This window comes from Euleptes europaea, chromosome 7, assembly GCF_029931775.1.
Source record: "Euleptes europaea isolate rEulEur1 chromosome 7, rEulEur1.hap1, whole genome shotgun sequence".
NCBI classification, from domain to species: domain Eukaryota; kingdom Metazoa; phylum Chordata; class Lepidosauria; order Squamata; family Sphaerodactylidae; genus Euleptes; species Euleptes europaea.
Genome location: NC_079318.1, coordinates 101,746,624 through 101,773,255, shown reverse-complemented (window position 1 = coordinate 101,773,255; position 26,632 = coordinate 101,746,624). Strand labels below are relative to the sequence as shown.

The 26,632-nt window shown below is 57.0% G+C and overlaps 1 protein-coding gene across 3 annotated transcripts in view; it reads right to left on the bottom strand.

The window, feature by feature from the left end:
• The window catches only part of CRABP2 (cellular retinoic acid binding protein 2), a 202,271-nt gene extending 179,674 nt beyond the window's left edge, over positions 1–22,597 (bottom strand). For 2 of the 3 annotated variants that reach the window (XM_056853731.1, XM_056853732.1), the window contains exons 1-4: positions 22,518–22,597; positions 13,805–13,983; positions 12,816–12,932; positions 10,779–10,834 (exon numbers count right to left, since the gene is read on the bottom strand). In XM_056853731.1, coding sequence (XP_056709709.1) covers positions 10,784–10,834; positions 12,816–12,932; positions 13,805–13,983; positions 22,518–22,587 — 417 coding nt within the window. In that variant the 5' untranslated portion in view covers positions 22,588–22,597 and the 3' untranslated portion in view covers positions 10,779–10,783. Of the gene's footprint in view, positions 1–10,774; positions 10,835–12,815; positions 12,933–13,804; positions 13,984–22,517 lie in introns of all 3 variants that reach the window. The other variant, XM_056853730.1, reaches the window with a different exon arrangement.
• Between the last annotated feature and the right edge of the window lie 4,035 nt (positions 22,598–26,632).

Here is a 26,632-nt window from a genome sequence, read left to right as displayed (position 1 = left end):
AGGAGGACTTTCTCCCCACCCCCAAGTTTCGTCTCCAGCATGAAGTCAGCCTTGGGCACTTGCCTCTGTGGGACATTTTTACCGTTTAACTGCCCAGGACTCGTTCATCTGAACATAAGAATGTTTCAGGCATTACATTTCCCCCCTTATCATGAGACTTTGATTTCGTTCAAAGTCAAGGCAAAAAGGCATGACAGGTGTCAGGTGGGCACGGCTTAGCGAAGTTCTTTGGGCAAGGGGCGCAAGACCATGATGGTTCCTGGGGCTCCAGGAGGGGGTTTATCTATGGGCATGGCAACCATGTGTGAGCTTCTGAGAACAGCTTGAATGAGTTGCATAAAACAAAGGATACAGCAAGGCAGAAAAATGATTCCAGCTACAGCACAAGCAAGGAAAAACAGCATTTTCTTCCACCAAGCCCCCACAAAGATTCCTTCCCACCATGATGCATCCCAAGCACTCTTCCAGGTTTGTATAGGGACATGAGCTATCTTTCGAATATTTGAAGCAATATTGAGAACTGCTTCTCCATTATCATCTATTTGAAGGCAACAATTAGAAAAATTAAACTTTCCTCACAATCCTCCTTCAGCAAGTAAGTAAACTAAGGCAAGACGATTCTGATAAATTGCTGTGCGCATTTGAGTTTTCTGGTTAGCAATCAGTTCTAAGGCACCTGCAGTCTGGTTTGTAATTATTTCCAAGACAGCCTGAAGGCGAATGATACGATTCAATATGTATATGGGAGTTCGATACCCAAGAGTCCCATCATTAGCCCAAGATGCAGGGTCATAGTATTCTATGATTCGCTGAGGGGGACATTCCTCCCCCCACACTTTGCTACTGATCTGAATGGATCTCTTTACTCTTCTGAGATCATCATACAAAGGGATGCCTAGGGAATTTCCCTTGGTTGAGGGTAACAGAAAGAACCCTGGCCTGATTGTGCCGAACGTGCAGGATCCAGCCCAATTCAGGGGCAGCTGGGAGTAAGCGAAACTTCCACACAACCAAAAGAACCCGTCGGGTGCCACCCAGGGAAGGAAGATGTTGGCTGGCCATCTCCAGAGTGGCCGCAGGGAAGGAAACGCTTGGAAGGGGTTATTTCCTGAACAATTAAACACTTGCACTTTCTTAGTGGGGACACATTTCTCTCCTCTCTGTGTTGCAGAGAAGAAGAAAGTGGGAGGTTGAGGCCCCAGGATGAATGGCTGTCATTTGTCATGATGGTAGAAGTGCAGAGGGTGTCACCCACAGGCTGGTTAAACTGGGCAGACTTTCTGCTAGCAACACAGAGACTCCCAATGATTGAGGTTCTTAGCAGCCAGTGCTGAGGGCGGGCTGTGGGATTATAATAAAGGGAACGGTTCAATTCAGCCAGGGAAGAGGGGTGGACTTCCGATGCACCCCAAGGCCATTGATCCCCAGAGACCGCCCCCCCCTGCAGACCCAGCAATTACTGACGTTCAAGACTGAGGCGATTCTTTGACCTAAACCGATGAACAAATTCTTGGTTGGGTCTGGGAGGTGAATAGCTCTGGAAAGTTCTCTATAAAGTGAGGGATACACAAGGGGACCCTTGGGGGCTGGAATGACTCTAGCAGGAGGGGCAGGCAGCAAGACCCTTGCAATTGGCTTGAGGGTTAGAGAGGTAAGGTGCGCTTGGCTACTTTTGGCACCTTGCTGTTTAACTGTTACTGCACACACCCAAGGGGTCCTGGGGCAAGGAACACCAGCCCATTTCCCTGTGGAATGCCCTAGGTTCGGGGCAATCACATAACTCCCATTTCAGTGCATGTCTTAAAAGGGGGTTGAAGGCATGCAGAATTAACATTTGGAGCAAAACGAAAAGCTTTCATTTAAGTGCCCATCCCTCTTAATGAACTCATGACATTGGTAGCAGGTGGAAGGAAAGCAACGGGGGCGGCAGCTACCACCAAGGGTCAGTGCCAGGGGGCTACAAAACAGCATCATAAGAAGGTGGAGAAGGGGACCTCTCAGGGCACTCAGGGATTTCATAATCAATACAAATACTTTCAGTGTACTGACCTTCAGATGAGGGAACACCACACAAGCGTTGTCTGTGGCACCAGCAAAAAATCAGAGCAAACCCCACCCCAAACAAAAGTCCCAAAGGTTCGTAGACACAGTTCATCTAGGACGATTCCTCAGCTTCTGGGCAATCTTCAGATGCAAAGGAGCCAATTGTTCAGCTTGCCACTGGAGATCCGGTTCCGGAACTTGCTTCATGCAGGAACAGTGAATCCAGGCTTTAATTCCTTCCACCTTCACTGCGGTTGGAGTGGAGAGGAGAACTTGCTTCGGCAGGGACCATCTGGGTTGCTCCGGGCTCAGGGAGAGTTCTTTAATCAGCACCCACGATCCCACAGCGATACACAGGGGTCGGTCAGGCTGCGGAGGAACAGCATCGGCCACCTGTCTGTGAATGGAAGACAGAACCTGCGCCAGCTTTTGCAAATATAAAGTCAAATTTCTTTTCCCCCATATGGTTCCTTACACACATTTGCCACAAAAGGTCTCCCATACAGTATTTCAAAGGGTGACAAACCATGTTTTGACCCTGGGGCACTTTGAATGTGTATTAGGGCAATAGATAGAACCTTGGTCCAGAGAAGGGAAGTTTCTTGGCATAACTTAGAGACGTGCGTTTTCAGCGTTCTATTCATGCGCTCAACTTTGCCCAAGGCTTGTGGGTGATAAGCTGAGTGCAAAGACCACTTAATGTCCAAGAAGGTACTAACTGTCTGGGTGACCTCTGATAGGAAGCTGGGGCCATTGTCGGATTCTAACCCCTTGGGGATCAAAAATCTCAGGGCTATGACGTCCAGCAGGGCAGCGATAACTTCCCTCGCTTCCTGGGTCCTGGTCGGGAGAGCTTCCGGCTATCCATAGAAAAGATCCACGAAAACTAAAAGGTGTTCTTTCTACCATGCTGGGGCATCTCAGCAAAATCAACCTGCCAGGCTTCCCGAGGCATTTAGCTGTTCTGAGCCTGGTTGGGGGTCCTTGATGGAAGGGAGGTTTAGGATTTGTTCGGAGACAAGCCTTCTTAAGAGATCACCCAAGTTTTGTAAACATTGGGTCAGGGGGTCTCGAGATATGGGCTCCACCCCTTTTCCCTCCCCCCTTTTCCATTTACGTGGCTGCAGGGGGCGCTTTTTTGGGAGTGCAGCCCCCAAACCTTTACCATAGCTTCAGACAATCCTTCTTAAGAGACCACCCAAGTTTTGTAAAGATGGGTTCAGTGGGGCAGAAATATTGGCTCCCCCCTTTTCTCTTTCCGTGGCTGCAGGGGGTGCATTTTTTGGGGTGCAGATCCCAAACTTTGAGCGGAGCTTCAGACAAGCCTTCTTAAGAGACCACCCAAGTTTTGTAAACATTGGGTCAGGGGGTCCCGAGATATGGGCTTTCCCCTTTCCCCTATTGGGATGAATGGATCAGCTGATCCTGTGTGCATCTCCAGAGCAAAACTGAAATCGTCTTGGATTACAAGTCCTCCCCAGCCCCTCCTGATGAAACAGAAGACAGCCACAGTAAGACCCCTTTGGGGGCTTTAATCTATAATTTTTCTCCTGTGTGTGTGTGTGGGGGGGGTGAAGCAGAGTCTGTGTGTGTGTGGGGAGGGAGCAGTTTCTGTGGGTGGGGGGGGAACCAAAGGGGGCGTTTGCCGGTTCTGCCTGGGGGTGTGTTCCCCCTTGAGTCTCTCTCTCCCTGGTTTGAGGGGGGGGGTTTCAGTTGTTTGTCTTCAGGTTTTCCCTCATTCATAAGAGCAGTTAGGTCTATTTGGATACTTGCTCAAAACTGGTTTTCAAATGGTGACTTAAAGAATGCATTTGGAGTCCCATGCAAAAGGGGAAATTCCACCCCTCCTGCTCATTATGCATAGCTAGCTGCCTCTGTCCCTTTCCATGGTTTGCAAACTCCCAGGTGTCAGGTGTTGCTTTGCACAGTTGCAAAGGTGTTGCTTACAAGGTTGTGTTGCTCTGCAGTCCTGTTGCAATGCTTTGCAAACTTCTCAGCTGTTTGTCGGGGCTGGGAGCTTTGTGCGTGGGCGGCAAGCTCTGCTCAGACATGCACATTAAGGGTGGGGGGACCCCTTTCGGGGCCCATATCTCAGCCCCCCCTGACCCAATCTTTACAAAACTTGGGGGGTCTTTCAAGAAACGTCCTTTGAAGCTCCGCTGAAAGTTTGGGGCCTCTACCCCCAAAAATGCCCCCCCAGAGCCGTGGAAAAGCGCAGTTGTGTTTTTAATGGCTTTATTCGGCCGAATTTTGTTCCCGAACTTTGAATTCCCGCCGAATTGCACGGACCCGAAGTGGGGGAGTTCGGACTTTGGCATATCCCGAATCTAGACGGGCCGAATTCAGCCGAATCCGAACTATACAAAAAAAATTTTTTAATTCAACAGCCCTACCCACCAGTGTCAGGTGCTTTTCTGTTTGATCCTAAATCATTGCTATCCTTATCTTGGACCTGCCAAGGCTAACTAAGGAGGTTCCTAGCTGGTCCTTATGAGTGGGAAGCCCGCTTATGAAAACATACTAAGGCCATCCATGGATTCTTTAATTAGCTTCTAACTAAGGAGCAACACTGGGCCTCTTATACTTGATGCCTGTAACATATGCAAGTGCTTGGTGTAACTACAGTAAGGGATGCCACCTCTTATATACTGAGTGTGGCATGTTTATAAGTGCAGATATACTTTATTGAGTACAAAGAATATATTTCAAATCAAAGAATACATTTCCAATACATTTCCCATAGCATATAATGATTTCAGGCATTACAAGAAGAGACCCAGGCCCATCAAGTCCAGCAGTCTGTTCACACAGGGGCCAACCAGGGGCCTCTAGGAAGCCCACAAACAAGACGACTGCAACAGCACCATCCTGCCCGTGTTCCACCGCACCTAATATATCCAGCATGCTCCTCTGATCCTGGAGAGAACAGGTATGCATCATGACTATAATGTGAAAGACCTCTGCCAGAGAGCCGCTGCCGGTCTGAGTAGACAATACTGACTTTGATGGACCCAGGAGAGTCTGATTCAGTAGAAGGCAGCTTCATGTGTGTTCATGTGACTAGGAACATAAGAAAGGCCCTGCTGGATCAGGCCAAGGCCCATCAAGTCCAGCAGTCTGGTCACACAGTGGCCAACCATGGGCCCCCAGCGCTGCTCCTTGGCTGGCCTGCTTCTGGTCTTTGCCCTGCATTAAGCAAGGAGCAGCCAAGTCTTCCAAGGGCGGGGAGGGGCTGTTTAAGGTGAGAGGGTTTCTGTGGTTTCTCTGGAGCTTTGCTGTGGTGGCCAGGGAGGGGCAGGGGGGCACAAAGAGGCTGCGGAAGGGAAGGTCGGAGCGGCCAGGTCCGCTGACGGGGTGAGAGGCAGGGCAGCTCCGGCACTTGCGGTTTCACAGTCTGGCACCCCTTGCCGAAGAATGCCGCCCCCCTCCCACCACAATGACTCAATCGGAAAAGAAATCATCCGAAAACGTCGTGGCGGGCAGCGAGACTGGTGGGGGGGGGGAAGGGGGAGCGTGCCTCCCAGTGCATTCTCTAGCAGGGGCTGCAAAGGGGGGGGGAGTGTTTGGACACTGGGGGGGCGCTGATGCATTTGCCAGGCAGGTGATTTGTCAGTGGCGGGGGGGGGGGCTGCCAAGAGGGCCCGGCCTTTGCCTTGCTGGGCTGGGGAGGCCCGAAGCCCAGAGGACAAAGGCAGGGCTGACTTTGCGGGGGGGGGGGGGGAGAAATGCATTCCCCTTCGCTGGGTCTTTGTCTCGGGAGATGAAAGGGACGGAGGGGGGCTCTCCTTTTCTTCACTCTCTCTTCAGGGAGCCCAGGAGAAAGCCCTTTTGTCTCCTGGGGGTGAAAGGTCACCAAGGACGGGGGAGCACAGGGGCAGCTGCCAGGAAGCGTCCCCAGCAAAGCTTGACCCCCTTTCCCCTGCATCCCTTGCCGGGGGGGGGGGGGCGTTTGAGCCCTGGCTGGTCCCTGCCTGGGAGGAGAGGCCAAAGGTGCGTCCAGCCAGCTCCCTGTGGCCTGAGGGGAGAGCGGGCAGAGGGGCTTTCAGGGACCTTTGGCTCACATCCCTCCGGGATGCTGCCTGGGCAGGGCTGGCGCGGAGGGGGCTGGGGGCTGCCTCCCCAGTTCAGCCTGGAGTGTTTCTTCTTCCAACAGCCCTTGCAGAGACAGCCTGCTCTGTCCTCAGTCCCCTCCTGGCCTGCCCGGGTGGTCCGATTTGGCTTGGCACGGCCACTTGGAACTCGGCAGCATTTCCAGGGAGTGGTTCCCCCGAGGGTGTGGGTCCAGCTCTGTGGGAATTCGAAGGGGGCTGGCTAGAGCCCTGTGAGAAATGCAGGGAACAGCTTTGCCTAAGCAGAGCTCTTCTTCCGCTCAGAAGTCCCTGGGAGCAGAAACGGCCCTGTGGCGTAGGGTTGCCATCTCCATGTTGAGAAATCCCTGGAGATTTGGGGGTGGAAGTTAGGGCCTCAGCAGTCCACCCTCCAAAGCTGCTGTTTTCTCCAGGGAAACCATAGTCTGTAATCTGGAGATCAGTTGTCATCCCAAGAGAATCCCAGGCAGGCCTCACCTGGAGGTTGGGAAGCCCACCCTGCGGCTAGGGTTTGCTTAGTTGTTTTTTGGCTCCCCTGCGTCTCTCATTTCTGCAGAATGGGCAAAATGGAACTGTTCAGGAATCCTATAGTTGGAAGGGACCACCAGAGTCATCTAGTCCAACCCCCTGCACAATGCAGGACATGCACAACTACCTCCCCACCCACCCACACACACACACAGTGACCCCCTACCCCATGCCCAGAAGATGGCAAAAAACAACAACAACCACACAACAACTCCAGGATCCCTGGCCAATCTGGCCTGGAGGAAAATTGCCTCCTGACCCCAAAGTGGCAACCAATTGACATTTCCTTGGCCATGCACGATCGGGCCACGGGAGCCAAACACTGATGCAAACTTTCCTGCCCTCCCTCTCAGGAGGGCCTTTCTGTGAAGGAAGAGGGCCATCATTAGTGTCTGTAAAATTGTCAGTAGTTCTCAACCTCTTTGTTCCTTGTATGCATTCTGCTGGGGTGCCGTTTCTCTGATTCTGCAGTCTGGTGTGATTTCTCAGGTGGTGGGGGCGGGGTGGGGTTTCAGAGTGGCTTTTAGGAAAAAAAACTTCTGTAAGAAAACAACACACAGTGAAATTGTGCTGTGGAGCACAGGCAGGATAAATGCTGCAGCAGTCGTCTTGTTTGGTGGCTTCCCAGAGGCACCCAGTTGACCACTGTGGGATCAGACTGCTGGACCTGATGGGCCCGGGTCTGATGCAGCAGGGCTTTTTCTTATGTTCTTATGTAGAGGCCTGGAAGGGTCACCAGCTTGCAAGGATTGGCATTCAGAAGTAGACTGCCTCTGAGCACGGAGGTTCTGTTTAGTCACAGTGGAAGATCAGAAGCTTCAGTCACAAGCAGGGCTGATTCCTGAAGGGATCAGCGCAGGCTCCAGGGGCAAGCCTGCTGTCCCTGGAGGAGCGGCAGCAACGTGGGTCCTGTGGCACAGCAGCTCCACCACAGCTAGGTCCCAAGGCAACTAACCAGGGGAGGAGTGTCTGATGCTGGAGCTTCTCCTCCCCTAGCAGGCCACAGGGTTGCCAGCCTCCAGGTGGGGGCCTGGTGATCTCCCAGAATTGCTAGTGATGTCAAGACTAAAGAGATCAGTTCCCCGGGAGAAGACGGGTGCTGTGGAGCGTGGGCCCCATGGCTCTGTACCCCGCTGAGGTCCCTCCACTGCCCATACCCGGCCCTCCCCAGGTTCCGCCCCCACATCGCCAGGTATTTCCCAGTCCAGAGCTGGCAGGCCCACGGAGCCAGAGGCAGCGCAGCTGGGAGCTACGCTGAGCCCCACAAACAACGTGACCAGGGCCGGCCTCACTCAGAGGCAGCCTGCAACTGCCCAAGGATGTTGGGGAGGGGTGACCAGAAGAGACTCCCCAGTGGTAAGTGGTAACTCTGAAACGCCACCCCCACCCCCCACCCCTTGGTCTCAGGGCTGCTGCCGGGTTCACCTTGCTAGCCTTCCCCCACCTGCAAAGGAGGCAGGGAGGCAGAAGGGGAGGTGGCCAGCGCTAGCACCTCCCTCCAGAGCCAGCGTGGTGTCGTGGTTAAGAGCAGTGGTTTGAAGCGATGGACTCTGATCTGGAGAACCGGGTTCGATTCCCCCACTCCTCCACGTGAGCAGCGGAGGTTAATCTGGTGAACCGGGTTGGTTTCCCTGCTCTTCCACATGAAGCTAGTTGAGTGACCTTGGGCTAGTCACAGAGCTCTCTCAGCCTCACCTACCTCACAGAGGAGGGGGAGGGAAGGTGATTGTAAGCCGGTTTGATTCTTCCTTAAGTGGTAGAGAAAGTCGGCATATAAAAACCCACCTCTTCTTCTTCTTCTTCCTTGATGGCACCTCAGGGCTTGGCGTGTGCCCAGGCCACCAGCAGGGAGGAGCAGGCCCAGGAGACCAAAAGCCCTTGGCCTGGCCCCTAGGGCTGCCAACCTCCAGGTGGTGGTTGGAGATCTCCCACTAGTACAACTGATCTCCAGCCAATAGAGATCAGGTCACCTGGAGAAAATGGCAGCTTTGGCCATTGGACTCTAAGTCCCTCTCCCAACCCCGCCCGCCTCAGGCTCCGCCCCCATAATCTCCAGGTATTTCCCAACCCAGAGCTGGCACCTATGGCCCTGCATTTGCAAGCCATCTTGGGGGCCTTCAAGCTGAACACAGAAGCCAAGGCTTTCCCTATGGTTGCCCCCCACCCCCTGCACTGATTTTCAGAACCGGAGGGCATCCAGTGAAGCTGGTGGGCAGTAGATTCGGGAAGGACAAAAGCAAATGCTTCTTCACATAGCAAGTGACTAAAAAAAGGGGATTTGCTGCCAGAGGATGCAGCGGTGGCCACAGGCATAGAGATGGCTTTAAAAGAGACAGAGTGTTTGGCTCTGTGATTTATTTAATTCCAAGGATTGCCCGGGGCCTTGGGGACGGGTGTGTGTGTGCAAGCAGGTCAGCTGCTGGGGGTTTGCCGGGTGACAAATGAGCTCAGTTATTTCCTTGGCACCATCTCTGAATGGCCAGTGCCATCCACAGAACTTTCTAGTAGTCGTGATGACTGAATAGAACCTCCACACTCCGAGACCGGCTACCTAAGAGCATAAAAAGAGTCCTGGAGGACCAGACCTGTGAGGGTCCATCCAGTCCAGCATCCCGTCTCACACAGGGGCCGACCAGTTCCTCTGGAGGGCCAACAACAGGGCACAGAGGCCAAGGCCCCTTCCCCTGCGGTTGCCTCCTGGTCAACTGTCTCTGAATGTGGAGGTTCCCTTCAGTCACCATGGCTAGTAACCGCTGATGGCTCTCTCTCTCCTCTATAACAAAGCCCCCCCCTGAGAGAAAGATGTATGGGAGTCCAGGGAGAGCCCATGGGCCCCTCCCGTCCTGCTCTCTGCAACCCCCTCTAGTCCCCCACCAAATTAAAAGGGAATCGAATCCATCATTTGCTCTGTGCTGGAAGGGGAGACAAAGGGCACTCATCCATCACCAGCCCCCCTACCCCCAGTCCGGCTGGCCACCCCTGCCGGGGTCAGAGGCCTCCGTGGGGTGGGTGCTGCTCCAGAAAAACCGGGCCTGGGGAAGGGGCTCTTTTGGCACAGACAGGCGAGTGGGACCATGGTGACGCCGCCCCTACTGGAAATCTTTAGCACTCAGCTGCTCCCACTCAAGGTGAACTGGAGCAGAGCAAGACAGCCCGAGCAAACCCAGAAAGGTGCCAGGCAGCATCGCCAGCATGCCATGTGGGGGATGAGCAAACTTTGCCGGGTTTCCCAGTTTTGTGGCCCGCCCAAGCCTCCTCGGGACAGGAGCAGAGAAGAAATAAAAGCAGAGGCTCCCCCCCACACACCCATTCTCAGAGGCACCTGAAGCGCAGAGCCTCGGGGCCTGGCATCGCAGCTGCTTCAGCCTCCCCTTCCGTGGCCCTGGCAGGGTGGGCGGGCTGTGGGGTGCAGTGGGCAGAGCCAGCGAGACAGACAGGCCCGGCTGGAGGAGTCAACAGACCACAAGACGGCAGGCGCCAGGCGGGCGGTTGGCTTGACAAAGACATTTATTAGCAAGGAGGGGGGGCAGTTGTAAATAAAGGTCCAGCATTGCCCTAACAGGCACCTTGGGGGGGGGTGTCTTTTCATACAGGAGTAGCAATAAATACTTCTAAACACATCATGGTAACTACTGTGACAGAAGATGGAGAAAAGGTACACAAAGCCTTTAAGTCTCAGGGGTGGGGGGGCGAGAGGGGGCCGGCTGTCTCTCAGCTAAGCCCCATCTCCTTTCCCGCAGGAACGCAGAAGGGACACACACACACACACACACACACAGATACCTGCATCAGTTTGGCAAAAACAAAATCCAATCTGTTCTTTGGAGGGGATGGGGAGACCAGGAGTGGCATTTTACGAAAGGTGATTGGCCCCCAAGAAGGAAGCTGAGCACAGCCTGTTTATTCACTTGGGGGGGGGGATGAGAAGGCCCTCCTCATTAAAGCCCGAGGGCAGCTGAGGAAAAGAGACTCCATGGCTACTTTTCCAAACAAGGGGCCCCTCTGTCTGCTGCTGATGGACCCCCTCCCCCAGTGCCCTGGGGGTACGTGGGATTTGGGCAGGGGCTCTTGAGGCCCCAAGACTGAGGCCACGCCATCCCCCCCCCGTCCCGCACAAACAGGCTTCACTCCCGGGTGTAGATCCTGGTGCAAACCACGTCATCGGCAGTCATCGTCTGGGGAGAAGAAGAGGGAAGGCATCAGGGGTGGGGGGTGTCTCCGGGGTTGCCTCTGATGCCCCCAGATCCCTGGCATGGCAGAGATGGGGGGCAAGATGGGGCAGCTCACCTTGTCCCCCCCCGCCCCAGTCTCCATCCCCTCTGAAAGATCTCTCTCCCACGAACGCTCCAGGGGAGGGACCCACAAGCCCACCCCCAAAACCTCTCCCCTCCCCCTCCCCCCCCACATGCCCACCACAGGTCAGGAGGAGCAAGCAGGGATGCGAGTCCAGTTCCACCACGCCCAAGAGACACGGCGCAAAACACCTAGAGAGGGCCCAAGAGAATCTGGCGAAAACCCACTCAGAGGGACGTGAACACACGCCTCGGCACAACCGACGGGCTTCAGCGCCTGGCGCACGGGGGAGGGGGTGGCTTTTGGTTCTCGTAGGCATCCAGTGACATCACCCCCCCCCCCAGGGTCCACTCTCTGCAGGTGTGTCCTCTTCTCAAACCTGGCTTGGTGTGGTCTTCCTGGAAAGGTCACCGTCACGGGGCCAGGAAGGCGCTCGCTTCTGCGGGTCTCACCCACGTTGGCACCATTTCCCTTGCCTCAGCCCCAACATGGCCCCCCTCCCCCCTCACCACCACCAGAGGGCTTGGGAAGGTGCTTTTGGGGAGCTAAAAATCAGCAATTGACGTACGGCGAGAGCTCTATGACATAAGACAGTCCGTTGACCGACTCCTCCGAATTGCTGCTGAGATACGCCTCCATCCTGATCTCTGTGCACCAAAAGGGACTGAGGCTCCCTTTGGCAGCTGCCGTTTTTAAAAGGCCTGAAAAGTCCTCTAGTGGTGTGGGTCTGTGTGTGAGAGACAGCTTCGGGGAAGAAGACAGAAGAAGAGTTGGTTTTTAGATGCCAACTTTGTCCATCACTTAAGGGAGACTCAAACCGGCTTACGTATCACCTTCCCCTCCCCTCCCCACCACAGACACCTTGTGAGGCAGGTGGGGCTGAGAGAGTTCGAAGAGACCTGTGACTAGCCCGAGGTCACCCAGCTGGCTACATGTGTCGGAGTGGGGAAACCAACCAGGTTCACCAGATTAGCCTCCACCGATCATGTGGAGGAGTGGGGGAATCGAACCCGGTTCTCCAGATCAGAGGCCACTGCTCCAAACCACCGCTCTTAACCACGACACCATGCTGGGGGGGGGGGGTGAGGCAAAGAAAGTGTGAGCCAAACTTCCGTGGGGTGGGTGCTCCGTGGTCCCTGGCCAGAGGATTGTGTCTGTGAGGAAGCTGCCCCCCCCGGGTGTCGCACGCCAGAAACTCTCTCCGGGTTCTCGCTGCCCTTAATTTGAGTGAACTTTCCGCTATCAACGTCTTGGTTTTGCTTGATAAGGCTCCTAATGTTTTTATGTCAGAGGAGGCGCCGAGGGCCCTGGGCACAGGTGGCTTTAAAAGGGATTAGGGGGAGAGGTTTATCAGTCGCTACTAGGCATGGTGACTAAGCGGAACCTCCACAGTCAGAGGCAGTCAACCTCTGAATCCCAGTGCCAGGAGACAGCATCAGGGGAAGGCCTTGGCCTCTCTGCCTTCAGCCAGCGTGGTGTAGTGGTTAAGAGCGGTGGTTTGGAGCGGTGGACTCTGATCTGGAGAACCGGCTTTGATTCCCCACTTCTCCCCACGAAGCCAGCTGGGCGACCTTGGGCTAGTCACCGCTCTCTTAGAGCTCTCTCTCAGCCCCACCTACCTCACAGGGTGTCTGTTGTGGGGAAGGGAAGGCGATTGTAAGCCGGTTTGATTCTTCCTTAAGTGGTAGAGAAAGTCAGCATGTAAAAACCAACTCCTCTTCTCCTCCTCCTCCTCCTCTGGATGGACCCTCACTGGCCTGATCCAGATTTCTGATGTTCTGAGGTGAGGTATATATTGCGAGAAGATCCTGAGTGGGGCAGGGGTCCTGGCTGGGGGAGGGGGTGGAAGTGAGCGGTCCTTACCAGGATGAGATCCCCGTCGTTGGTCATTTCTCGGGACCAGCCTGTCTTGGGGCCCTCCCCCTTCAGCAGCCGCTGCTCACACACCATTTTATTGTCGCTCTCCCATTTGGCCAAGCTCTGCAAAGAAGGGAAGGAGCGAGGCAGTGGCTCAGTTTGTAGAGCCTCTGCTTGGCATGCAGAAGGTCCCAGGTTCAATCCCCAGCCTCTCCAGTTAAAGGGACAGGGCAAGTAGGTGACGTGAAAGACCCCTGCCTGAGACCCTGGAGAGCCGCTGCCAGTCTGAGCGGACAATACTGACTTTGATGGACCAAAGGTCTGATTCAGTAGAAGGCAGCTTCGAGGGAGGGAGGGAGGGAGGGAGGGAGGGATGGAGATTCACCTCTGAGAAAAGGAGTCCAGAAGCCGCCCACCACACGGCACAGGGGCTCCCACCAATGCAGGGGGAGACAGGGCTGGCTGGTGGGGGCCCTGTGGCAGCGCTCGGGTTGCCAGCTCCCGTTTGGGAAATGCCTGGAGAGGAGGACGGTGCCACGGGGGTCCACCCTCCAAAGCAGCCATTTCCTCCAGGGGAATGGATCTCTGCAGTCTGGAGATGAGCTGTGATTCCAGGGGATCCCCCAGCCCCACCTGGGAGGCTGGCCGTCCTACCCCCATTCCCCACTGGCCAGCTGCAGACTGGAAGCTTGTCTGGGCAGAGACCCATGCAACTGGGAGAAGCCATATGGATGCTGGGAGGGGGCACACTGCATCATGGGAGGGGGGTGTCCAGATGTTCAAATCTTGCTCTCCTGAACTGCTTGCCAGGGGTGAGGCCAGCCCCCCTTCAACTCCCCCTTCTAATCAAGAAGGGGGATTTGTCCCCTGAGTTTGTCTCTCTTCCTCTCTGGGAGGCAGGAGGGCCCTCAGCAGACCCGTGGCAGGTGGGGGCTTCCGGCAACCACCGGGAACCCCGAGGCCCCCCGGCCCACGACACCTCTCCTCCCGCTCACCTTGCAGGGTCGCCCGTCCACCGTCTGCTCCTCAAACTCTTCTCCGACCTTGAAGCTGATCTCGGTGGTGCGCACTGTGGTTGAGGTCTTGATGTAGAAGCGTTCTCCGTCCTGCTTGATCTCCACGGACGGCTTGGAGGCCGCAGCCACGGCGATCTTCCGGAGCATCACGTTGACCCCTGCAAGGAAGGAGAGCGTGGCACAGCCCCTCAGCCTAGGCAGGTTACCAGGCTAGGGTTACCAGGTCCCTCTTCACTACCGGCTGGAGGTTTTTGGGGGCAGAGCCTGGGGAGGGCAGGGTTTGGAGAGGGGAGGGACTTCAATGCCATAGAGTCCAGTTGCCTAAGTGGACATGTTATCCAGGGGAACTGATCTCTATCGGCTGGAGATCAGTTGTAATAGCAGATCTCCAGCTACTACCTGGAGGATGGCCACCCTAGCCCTGGCCTCTGCCTCCAGCTCTCCTGTGGGATCTCCTTGCAAGCCCTCCTGGGCTGGCCAGGAGGGCCCCACTGGGAATCAGAAGGTTGGTGGACCTGCCTGCCAAGGGAGGTGGGGCCCTTTTCCAGGGCCGTTTTGGCCTCCCTATCTGCTCTTTTTGGGAGGCAGGGCATCATGGCAAGCCATAGCCCTGGCCCCAGGGAGGGCAGGATGAGAGGGGGCAGCTCCCCTGCTGTGGGGAGGAGAAGGAGGGTGGAGACTGGCTCGCTGGAGATGGAAGGCGGCGATGGCTGCCCCACAGCGCAGGGGCCTTGGGTGCCAACCACTCTCGGGCCGGCCCTGCCCAGAATGCCAGGTGGGTGGGAGCCCCAGACCTCTTTTGGAAGGAGCAGCTCTGTCATGGGGCAGCAGCTGGAAGAGTCAGAGACCCGGCCGGAGCAGCCTTGGCCGTTTCGTGGAAGGACAGAGCTGCTGCGGGGGAGGGAAGGAGGCAGCACCCAGGCGGGGGGGGGGGGCTTTAGGCATGCTTTTTGGAGAGAACAGGAAGAAGTTGTTTTTTATATGCCGACTTTCTCTTCCACTTAAGGCAGAATCAAACGGGCTTACAATCACCTTCCCTTCCCCTCCCCACAACAGACACCCTGTGAGGTAGGTGGGACTGAGAGAGCTCTTAACAGAGCTGTGACTTGCCCAAGGTCACCCAGCAGGCTTCATGTGTAGGAATGGGGAAACCAACCCAATTCACTAGATTACCAGTAGGAGATCTCCAACCACCACCTGGAGGTTGGCAGCCCTAGGGGCCAGGCCAAGGGCTTTTGGTCTCCTGGGCCTGCTCCTCCCTGCTGGTGGCCTGGGCACACGCCAAGCCCTGAGGTGCCATCAAGGAGGAAGAAGAAGAAGAGCTGGCTTTATATGCCGACTTTCTCTACCACTTAAGGAAGAATCAAACTGGCTTACAATCACCTTCCCTTCCCCTCCCCTGTGAGGTAGGTGGGGTTGAAAGAGCTCTTAACAGAGCTGTGACTTGCCCAAGGTCACCCAGCTGGCTTCGTGTGGAGGAGTGGGGAAACAAGTCCAGTTCTCCAGATTAGCCTCCACCACTCATGTACAGGAGTGGGGAATCGAACCTGGTTCTCCAGATCAGAGTCCACCGCTCCAAACCACCGCTCTTAACCACTACACCACGCTGGCTCTCACAGGGAGCTGTCCCTGTGCTCAAAATACACGCATTGTGCATTACTGAAGGTCTTGACAGGCCATGTAATTCCATGAGACGTATTAGACGAGAAGTCAGCACGGAACGAATTGGGCCGGTGTCCTTCTGCCTCGGAACAGGGAACGCCAAGGTGGAAGTCAACTTTGTCTGAGGTTTTTATCGCCCTGCTGCATTGTGTCTTGCATCATTTATTTAATTATTTATGCATTTAATTAATGTATACCCCACCTTTCTCCCCAATGATCACCCAAAGCGGCTTACATTGTCCTCTCCTCCTCCATTTTATCCTCACAACTGTTGGAATATCTGTTGTGGAGATATTCCTGTATTTAGCAGAGTGCATTAAGCTTAGCAGCAGCAGAAGCTACACGTGCGTGCGTGTGTGAAAAGAAAGGGAGCATCAGTCGTATGCTCTAATCAAACTAAAGTACATTTATTATTGAAATACACATTGGATAGGAAAGGACGAACAAGGGTCTCCTATCCTAATCTAACTTGCTAATTCTCTAGGTATAAAAGGGGTTTCTGCCTTCCACTCCATCTTGGGGTGGAAAGGCCTGCGCCCGGCTCCTAGATCTTGCTTGGGTGATGTGCAAAGGAGAAGAGAGAGAGAAGGGATGTTTCCCTGACAATACATCCTCTAAACATCAGAGGGGACAGGAAATGAGGGTGAGGTGTAACTACGGATACCTCCCGAGTCCTGTCTATCTATCTGACTCTCTGTGGTCAGTCCCCCCCTCTTAATGTGTAGGCAAATGACACCGTTAGGAAGGGCAGTTTTTCCAACAACAACAACCCTGTGAGGGAGGTTTGGGTAAAAATGTATGAGTGGCCCAAGGTCACCCAGCGAGCTTCCATGGCATGCGTGGGGATTCGAACCCAGGTCTCCCAGATACTAGTCCAACACACTTAACCACAACCCATGCTTGTATTTCCTATAATCAATTTTATTGTGAGCAAAGCCAGCCAGCAGCAGCAGGAGCTAAAATTGCAAACAGAGGGGAGGTGTTCAGCCCCGCCAGCCTGCGTGGGGAGAAGCAGTGGGGACTGCCAACACCCAGGCAGGGCCTGGAGCTCTCCAGACAAGGGAGTTTCGTTCCCCTGGTGAAAACGGCTGTTTCGGAGGGCAGGCTCTATGGCCGAGGTCCCTCCCCTCCCCAAACCCTCCTCTCCAAAGCACCCACCCCCAACCCAGAACTGGCAACCCCACGGAGCAATGTGGCGGCTCCCAGATACTCTTGGCAGGGCCCTGGGAGAGGACTCCTCTGTCTGCACCGCCCTCCTCGGGGGACAAGGGGCGTGGGGCATGCAGGGTCTTGCTGAGGCAGAAGCAGGCGGAGGCCGGGGATCGGGGCAGGGCTGACTTCTGTCACCCTCCTTGAGGGGAGGCGTCCTTTCCACACCTCGCAGGCAGGCTGCACAACCGCTCCTCAGAACTGCTTCCCAAAGAACCCGCTGACACCCCCTGGCACAAGTGTGGGATTGTGCAACAGGCAGACTACAAAAGAGCCCAGTGTCAGCCACACGACTTCCGGCTGAAAAACCGGCTCCTCTGAATAAGGGAGGCTGCGATCCCACGCAGCTTACGCCAGGGCGGCCCCACTGACGGCGGGAGGGGCTGCTGCGCAGGGGTGGAGGGCCGCCTTGGCATGCCGAAGGACCCGGGTTCTATCCCTGAAAGCCCCGCCAGTTAAAAGGATCAAGCAAAGCCCCTTCCGTGCTTGAGGCCCTGGAGAGCCGCGGCCAGTCAGGGAGGAGGGGCTGTCTCCGGAGAAGGCAGCGTCCACTCTTCAGGTTCCAGTCCGTGGGACGACTCTAGCCGTGGCTGCGGCCCCCTTTACTCTCCCCACGAGAGACAGAGTTTACTGTCCGATAAAATCATCGGCCGGCAGCTGAACTGCAGAGGATCGGCGGCAGGAGAGACGAGGAGCCTCACCCGCTCGGAGGGAGAAATGGGTGCAATGGTTCATCACCCCTCCCTCGGGGGACAATTACTGTTGCAGGGAAATGGCACCGCCAAGCCCAGATCCCCGCCGTGGCTCAGGCGTTGCCAAGTTTCCACTGGGAAGGCCGGTTACGAGATGCGAACAAAGATTTTCACTCCGTCAAGGGAGCGGCCAGGTTCAGGCCCCGTGCAAAAATGGCGGCCTGCTGGCAAAAACACAAAAGCCACCTCCCCCCGCCCCGGCCACCAGCCAGCGGTTCGGCCTCAGGGGGCCACCCCGGAGCAGCTGCTGCTTGGAATGCCGAATTTCCATCGAGGCAGAGGAGGTTCAACCCCCAGAGTCGCCAAGAAGAATCACTGGGGACAGCGGTCCAGTTCCTTCCGAGGCATGAAGGGCCAGCCTCCCCCGTCCCCACGGAGGAACCACAACCAGCCCCAACTCCCTCAGGGTTCACGGCAGCTTCCTAAGAGGCAGGAGCTCCAGACAGGTTTGGGAGAGGCTGTGGCTCAGTGGTGGAGCCTCTGCTTGGCATGCAGAAGGTCCCAGGTTCAGTCCCCGGCATCTCCAGTTAAAGGGACCGGGCAAGGAGGTGACGTGAAAGACCCCTGCCTGAGACCCTGGAGAGCCGCTGCCTGTCTGAGCAGACAATACTGACTCTGATGGACCAAGGGTCTGGTTCAGCATAAGGCAGCTTCAAGTGTTCAACTCTCCCTCTGGAGACTGAGCAGAGGCCAGACGCCTGCCTTGCCATGGCGGCACCGGGCACCGTCCGTGCAGGTGAAGGAGGCGGGCAGAGAGCCCTTGGTGGCCAGACTGCGGGACCACCCGGCCCAGGACCCTGCTCCCATCAGCATCCTCTGGCAAGCCAAGCCCCCTCCCCAGGACACACCAGGGCCAGAACTCCCGGCTCCCTCGGTGGGGGCTTGTTCCCTCCAGCCACCCTGGCTCCCTCCCATCTGCAGCCACCTGGCCACCCTCGAGAGGGGGAGACCTCTCTCAGAGACCCCCGCCTTGTCCAGCCGCATGGTAACAAAGGAGACCCGCGTGGGCGGGAGGCGCCTCTCTGATTCTGGGTCTCCAAACAGCCCAAGCCCAGGGAGGCATTACGGGGGCGGGGGTGGGGGAGCTCTCTCTCTCTCTCTCCAAAATGTTAAGATGTCCATAAACCTCTCTGGGAAGAGGCACCAAGGCCTGGCTGCAGCGTGGGAAAGGCTTGAATGGGGGGGGGCAGGTTCGCTTTCTTTCCCCCTCCCTCACAAAATCTGAGACCTTCTGCCCAAAAATTCAGAGATGGTGGAAGGGCGGCTGGGGGGGGGGGAGGTTAAACATGTTGAAATATAAGTACGTGATAATTACCCTGAAGTATGTTACACATCCCCCTAACCTGGAAAGAATTTGCTGCGGCCACCTCGGGCTTTGCGCAGAGAGAGAGAGAGAAGATGGCGAGGGGGGGGGGGCTCTTTGGCTTTGTCCAGACTTTGGGACTGGTAGGATTAGTCTCCTTTGTGGGATGGGCAGCCCCAGAGAGGTGGACAAGTCTTTGGCCCTCCCCGCCCAGCGGTCCGAGGGACCATCTCCACGGGGTCTGGCTTCCCAACCAAGTAGGTTGGGGGGGGCCCTCCATCCTTCCTTCATCCAAATGCCTCCGAGCCAGAGGGAAGGAACCCTCCAGGGAGACCCGGGCAGGGCCTGGGGTGCTGCGTGTGTGTGTATTCGTGGGGGTGTGTGGGGAGAGAAATGCCTATTGTTCGAGGAGAGAGAGGGATGGAGTGGGAGCGTTCTCTGTTGTTCCCAGAAAGTGAGGGAATGTGCGCGGGGAGCACACCGGGGTATGTGCCAGCAGCCTTCTCACAAAGAGGGATGACTCCATTGTTCTGGGCTGGTGTGTGTGTTGGGGGGGGGCGAGAGCCCAGGCCTCAGGGAAGGGGCACCTCTGGCCAGCGCTTTCACTCGGGAGGGTGGGAGGGATATGCTATTCTCCTTGCCAAGACCAGGGGTGAAAAGTTGCTCCCTCCCCCCACCTCCGCGCATCCCCTTCATTGTTCTCAGGCAGGGATGAAGCCAGAGACGCTCCGCTCCTTCCAGACGGTGGAGCCGCCTTCTCCCCATCACCAGGCGCCACATCCCGGAGGCAACCCAGGAAAGGCTCCGCACGGCCGGGCCCTTTGGAAAGGCTCCCAGGGCCACACAGAGGGAAAAGGCTACCCCGAGGCCCAAGCCGGGCTGGTCCAGCTGCCTGGGGGCCATGGGGCCTATCTCTCAGCCCCCTCCCCAGCATGGCCACGGCCCCTGCTCTGAAGGAAGCTGGCCTAGGAGTCAGGCTAGGGGGGGTCTCCTTTAAGGAAACCGTCCCCTCCCCTGAAAGGAAGCCCAAGGACAGCACTCTATCCACTACACCATGCCGTCTGCACCACACAGCTGCTGCGTTCTCAAGGTCAAGTGGGGCAGCTCAATGTTTTCTGCCATCAGGAGCCCGTAAGGTCGGGAGTGCCGCATCCACACATGAACACGCGAAGCTGAAGAAGACCCTCCTGGGCCCCTCTTGTCTACTCTGACTGGCAGCTGCTCTCTAGGGTCTCAGGCAGAGGAGGGTCGGTCACGTCACCTCCTGCCCGGTCCTTTTCATTGGAGACGCTGCTGCGGGCTGAACCAGGGACCTTCTGCACGCCAAGCAGACACTCTGCCACTGTGCCCGGGCCCCTCCCTAGGCCCTGGCTTCACCTGCTGATGCCAGGAGGGGTGGGCCCTCTCCGGACCCAGCGCCTCTCTGCTCAACAGCCTCTGCAAGCAGCAGCATCTAAGACAGGGGTGCCAAACATAAGGCCCCTGGAAAGCTCTTATCCGGCCTGAGGCAGCCACTCCACCGCCCACCCCACGCTCGATCTGGGCTGGCGAGGCGTGGCCCGGCCGGACCAGGTGACATTTATGTCATATCCAGCCCTCGTAACAATGGAGTTTAACACTCCTGACCTAAGCCCTGCCCTGGTGGTGCCGGAAAGGCTCTGGGGCTCCTCCAGCCGTGGGTGCCCAACCAGCAGGGTGCCCTGGCAGCCAGGCAGGAAGCCCCTGGCCCCCTAAATGCCCTCACCTCTCCGTCGGCAAACCTCCATTGCTCACCCCTGCCCTCCCTCCCAAGAGCATGCCCCCTCCCCTCCTCTCAGGATCCCCGGTCACCCAGGGAGCTCCAGGCTGAGTGACAATTGGGGCCCGGGGAGGGGGAATGGAGCCGGCCTTGCGTGGAGATGACCTGCACAGTCTGAGACCAGCCTCGGGACCCCTCACCCCCCACCCTGCCTCCCGATCAGATCACTCTTTTGTCCCAGAGCTGCCACTCACTGCAGGTAGCATTGGGACAGGGGCACGGGACATTTGGGGGCACACCCCACCGCTACTGCTTAGGCCCTGCCACGTGCTCTCAGCAGGCCTCTGCTGGTTGGCAGGAAGGGGTGAGCTAAAGAGGCCAGTGCCCAGGCTGGCCCAATCTTGTCAGGTCTTGGAAGCCAAGCACAGGCACCCCTGGTGAGGACTTGGATGGGAGACCACCGAGGGAGTCCTGGTTCGCTCTGCAGAGGCAGGCAACGGCCAACCACCTCTGGACATCTCTTGCCTTGACCTGAATGGCTCAGGTCACCCCGATCTTGTCACATCTCAGAAGCTAAGCCGGGGCGGTCCTAGCTAGTATGTGGTTGGGAGTCCACTGAAGACACCCAGAGTCACGACACAGAGCCAGGCAACCACCGCTGGGCGTCTCTGGCCTTGGGAATCCCTGGAGGAATACGTTGCCTATGACCTGGTGGCCCTCTCCACCCTTGAAGAGCCCAGCTCTTGGGGGGTGGGGGTGGTGAAGAGACAGGGTTCCTTCCTGGGACAGGAACCTCCAGTGAAAGGGACCAGAGGCAAGTAGGTGACGGGAAAGGCCTTTCTCTGCCTGAGACCCTGGAGAGACGCTGCCGGTCTGAGTAGGCAAGGCTGACTTGGATGGACAGAGGGGGTCGGGCAGCTTTGTGTGTGTTCCTGTGTTCTCAGGGCAACTGGGCCTCAGACCCCAAAGAGCCAGCGGCCTGCTCCCCCGAAGTTCCCCACCCCCTAAAAAGCCATCACACAGAGGAGGATCCCAAGCCAAGCCCCGCCGGACCCCCCTGGCAGCCAAGGAAGGAGGCAGTCGGACTGGGGACGAGGGGCTGGCAGCTGAGGCGCACCCCAGATGCCCTCTGCCAAAAGGCCGGGCCTCAAAAGGCAGCTGGGGGCCACATCCAGGGCAGGAGCCTTTGGCCAGGAGGACCGCGCTGGGGGAGGGAGGGAGGGAGGGAGGGCCAGTGGTCTTTCTGGCCTGCCTGCACACCTGCCCCCACCTGCCCCTGACTAAGCAAGCCGGCAAGGGGAGGGTCCAGCCTCCCGCTCACCGCCCCCCCCCAGCTTTGCTCAGGGAGGAGCCCCCGCTCTGGGCAGGGGGGGAGAGGCGGGAGAGCGCCCGCAAGCGGGGGGGGGGGCAAAGCCTTCCCCCAGCTGCCAGGACCCGGCACGCAGCCCCAGGATCGGGCCCCAGGGGAAGAGGATGCTGGGCTGGCCCCTCTCGACTCACGCGGGGGGGGGGGCGCACTGCCAGGGCTGCTCCTCCGCAGGGTGACGCCTGCCTCCCCCCCCCGCATGTCTGCTCAGCCCCCCCGGGCAGGAGAACAGAGAGGGGGCCCTCCCCTCCTTCTCGGGCCCCGGAGACCCCCCCGCGCGCGCTGGCCTCCCCCAGGGGTCTCCGAAGCCTGCGGGGCCCCTCCTGGCAACGGAGCGGCTGCTTGGCGGAGCTCCTTCGCGGCCGGGGGGGGGCGGGGGGCTCCTTCCCCCGGCCCCGATCCGCCAGGAAGGCCCCTCGGGGAGGGGGCGGGGACGAGTCGGGAGGCCCCCGGGCAGAACCCCCTGCGTTATCCCACCGGCACGAAGGGCCCCGAGGCTAGCCCAAGGTGTACTGCCCCTGGCCATGGAGGCTCCACCGAACTCTCCAAACGACGGCCGTGCCGGACTGGGGGTGCGCCCCGGAGGAGGACGGCGCCTGGGCACCCCCCCTCGACCCAGAAGCTGCCCACAGCATCCAACGCCCCCCCCCCCCGCGGCTCACCCAGCGCCTTGAGCAGCTCCTCGAAGTTCTCGGAGCTCCGCATCTTCCAGTGGCCGGAGAAGTTGGGCATCGCGGCGGCGGCGGCGGCGGCAGGTGCTGCGGGCCGAGGCAGGGCAGGGAGATGCTGGCTCGTTCGCCTCCCGGATCGCCGCCCCTCCCTCCCTCTCCCTCTCCCTCCCTCCGTCCCCGCGCCCCCTCCGAGTGAGCCGCCGCGGCCGCCCGGCTCCGGCGCCCCTCCGGCGCTCCCCGCCCCCGCCCCGCCCCCCGCCGGCCCCTCGCCCCGGCCCACCTGAGCCCCCTCCCCCCCAGAGAGGCGGGCCGCCTCCTCCGCCCCCCCACCTGGGAGGGGTGGGGGGGACGGGGCAGCTCTCCTCCGCCCCCCCCCCTCCGGCTGCACTGGCCCTGGGCATCCCTGGCCAGGAGCCATCCTGCCTTGGTGGTGCCTCTCTGCGGGGGGCAGGGGGGCTCCGCACCAGCGGAGGGCTCCGGGCCCATTGCGGAGCAGACCTGCCCAGGCAAGCTGGAGCCCCCCTTGCCGCCTTCCCACTTGGGTCTCACCCGCAACCTTTGGGTCAACCAGGAGAGAGGAAGGAGCGGGGGGGGGGGAGCCCCAGCCGGAGGGAGCCAGCCAGGTCCTGGGGGCACCCTGGGGCCAGGCCAGCATGTGCGGGGAGGGGGAGCGCTTGCCAAACAGGTGGGGGTCAGGATGCCCTTCTTCACCGGCTTTATTTACAGCCCACCTTTCTCACAGAGACTCAAGGCGGATCATAGAAGACAAAACGAAGTCAGCAGACACCAGAAGACACAAACTCTGGACGAGGCGGCCGGTCTCGGTTTCCGGAGCCGGAAAACAACGTGACTTGTCTGAGGCACACAGTGACCTAGAAACAAGGCAGACAGGGGAGTTATGGGTGGAGAAGACGGCGCTGGGAAAACAAGATGACCCCTTCCAGACCTCTCCCCTTATCAAGGTACATCAAGCTGCCTTCCACCTAACCAGACCATCGGCCCATCATGGTCAGTAGTGCCTACTCAGACCGCCAGCGGCTCTCAGGAAGAGGTCTTTGCCATCACCTTGGGTAGGGGGGCTGTGGCTCAGTGGTAGAGCCTCTGCTTGGTATGCAGAAGGTCCCTGGTTCAATCCCCAGCATCTCCAGTTCAAGGGACTAGGCAAGTAGGTGATGGGAAAGACCCCTGCCTGAGACCCTGGAGAGCCGCTGCCGGTCAGAGTAGACAATACTGACTTTGATGGACTCTCAAGGGTCTGATTCAGTAGAAGGCAGCTCCATGGATCACCTGTTGCCTGGTCCTTTGGCCTGGAGATGTCAGCGATCAAACCGGAGACTTTCGGTGCACGAAGCCAATGTTCTACCACTGAGCCACGGCCCTTCTGGGAATGGTTCCCCTCTACTGCCGCCCTGCTCCCTTCGTAAAAACGCCCTTCTGGACTCTTCCGTTTCCCCCTTTCTAAGAACATTGGTGCCAAAGAAGAGCCCTGCTGGATCAGACCCGTGAGGGTCCGACCAGTCCGGCATTTTGCCTCACACAGCAGCCAGCCAGTTCCTATGGGGGGCCAGCAAGAGGGCACAGAGGCCGAGGCCGGCCCCCAATATTGCTCCTCCTGACACGGGATTCAGAGGTCGGCTGCTTCTCACCCAGTCTAATCCCCTTCCAAAGCTATCTATGCTCGTGACCACCATGACCCCCACTGGCAGGGAATTCCTCAGTTGAGTCAAGAAGGGTTTCCTTTGTCTGTCCTGAATCTATTGCCCATAGCTGGGCGGCCCCTAGTTCTAGTGCTAAAGGATGGGGGGGGGGCTCTCTTCACTGTCTCAGCCACACACGCACAAGGGTATAATAAATCCTCTCGTATCTCCCCCTTAGATTTCTTTTTTGTAAACTGAAACGTCCCAGACTCCCCAGCCTTTCCTCCTAGGGAAGGGGCTCCAACACCAAAAACATTTTGGGTGCCCTCTTCTGCCCTTTCTTCAGCTCTGCACTATCCTTTTTGAGACCCGGTGACCAGAAATGTACACTGTATTCCAACTGAGGCCATACCGTAGCCTCTTACACAAGGGCGTCACAATATTTCCAGTCCTTTTCCCTAATAACCCCACCCCCCCGCATGCAATGTGCCGCACATGGCCTCAACGTTCTCATTGAGTTTTCCACCACAAACCCCAGACCCAATCTTGGCTAATTCAGACCCCCGTCAACATATATTTAAAATTGCAATTTTTACAATTTTTTGTTCTAATACGCACCTGCACTTATCTCATTTGCCATATTGTTGCCCGTTCACCCAACTAAGACATATTCTCCTGGAGTTCTTCACAATCCACCTTGGTCCATTTATTCCTACTCTCTGCTTCCTACCATTTTACCATGGTAGATATCATACACTTGGACAGCCAAAAGAGAACCTGCCTTCTTATCCCATGATTGCTACTAAGCTTACTCGGGAGTCTTGGGTGAGGGACCTCGTCAAAAGCCTTTTGGGTGTCCAAGTATATGAAGCCTAGCAGATTGCTCTTTTCTTTATGAGTGCTGACCTACTCAAAGGAGTCCGAAAGGTTGGGGAGGCAGGACTTCCCTTTGCAGAAGCCAGGCAGATATCCCTTCTCAGCAGGCCTCGGTCCTCCATGTGCCGAATAATTCTCTGGGTATAAGGGGCAAACCTTCCATTTTAAAAATAGATGTCTTTTTTCCGCCTTTTATGACTTCCTTGATGTGGGTCGTTAACCATCCAGGCATCCTTTTAGTCTTGGCAATAATGTTTCCCACCTGGGGGATACATTCTATCCCTAATACGGGTTTCAATTAGTGTGGTTCTAAATAGCTCCCAAGCATCCGCTACTGACTGGACTCTCTCAAAATCCCCCTTCAGCTTCCTTCTAACCAGTCCTCTCATTTTTGTAAATCAAATGGTTTTGGACTCAAATATGACTGAAGAGGGCTCTGGGAGAAACTGTCAATTGAAATGACAGTTGGTTTTTATGCCCCACTTTTCTCTACCTTTGAGCAGTCTCAAAGTGGCTTACAATCGCCTTCCCTTGCCCACCCTCCACAACAGGCACCTTGTGAGGTAAGTGGGGCTGAGAGAGTTCAGAGAGAACTGTGACTAGCCCAAGATCACCCTGCAGGCTTCATGTGGAGGAAGGGGGGAACCAACCCAGTTCTCCAGATTATCCTCCACCCTGTCAGGCTGACTTTTGGATTCTCCGTTTGCCTCCAGCTTCAAGGTTGTTTACCAGAACAGCCTCCAGCTGGCATAGCTTCTCAGGGCCTGGGAGCTCTGTGGGAGCCCGGTAGTGTGAACTGTATTATCTTGATATGACTGTTTGTCTGGGTTTCTCCATATAACCGAATGTACACCCTTCCCCCTTCGTTCCTGCCTTTTGATTTCTAAGCTCTGCATACCTGTTACCAATAAACCAACTCTTTTGGACTATCTGTCTCTTGATGTGGCTATTGGACTTTCAGTGGAAACAAGTGCTTACACACCCCTCGTGTGGAGGAGTGGGGAATCAAACCCGGTTCTCCAGATTAGAGTCCACCACTCTTATCCCCTACACCACACTGGCTCTTAATAGCATTGTGCTCACTGTCCCCATTCAAGGCAACACATACAGGGGTCGCTGGGGGGTGTATGTGGGGGGGAGGTAGTTGTGAATTTCCTGCATTGTGCAAGGGGGTTGGACTAGATGACCCTGGTGGTCCCTTCCAACTCTATGATTCTATGATCTTGCCCCAGGTCTTGAGCCCCATCCAGAACAAGGTTGAAGAAGATCACGCATCTTTCAGATGTCTCTGAGACCAACTGCTCTGTTGCACAATCATTGATGATGAATATGAACTTTTTGCAGCATGACTCAAATACACATTTGCCTAGTGAAGTTGTGGGTGGCTGAATTCACCCAGTACTGCAACTTTTCCGCTTAGTCACCTCCCTTATTTCCTTCTCCCTCTTGAGATGAGCCTCAAAGGGGGGGGTGATAGAATACCCCCACTTTTAAGTAACCCTTAGGGTCTGGCAACTCCACCCATAGTGATTCCATGGGGGAATATATTCTCCTCATGTTTTCTAGCTTGTTTCACTCTATGCCTTCTGGGTA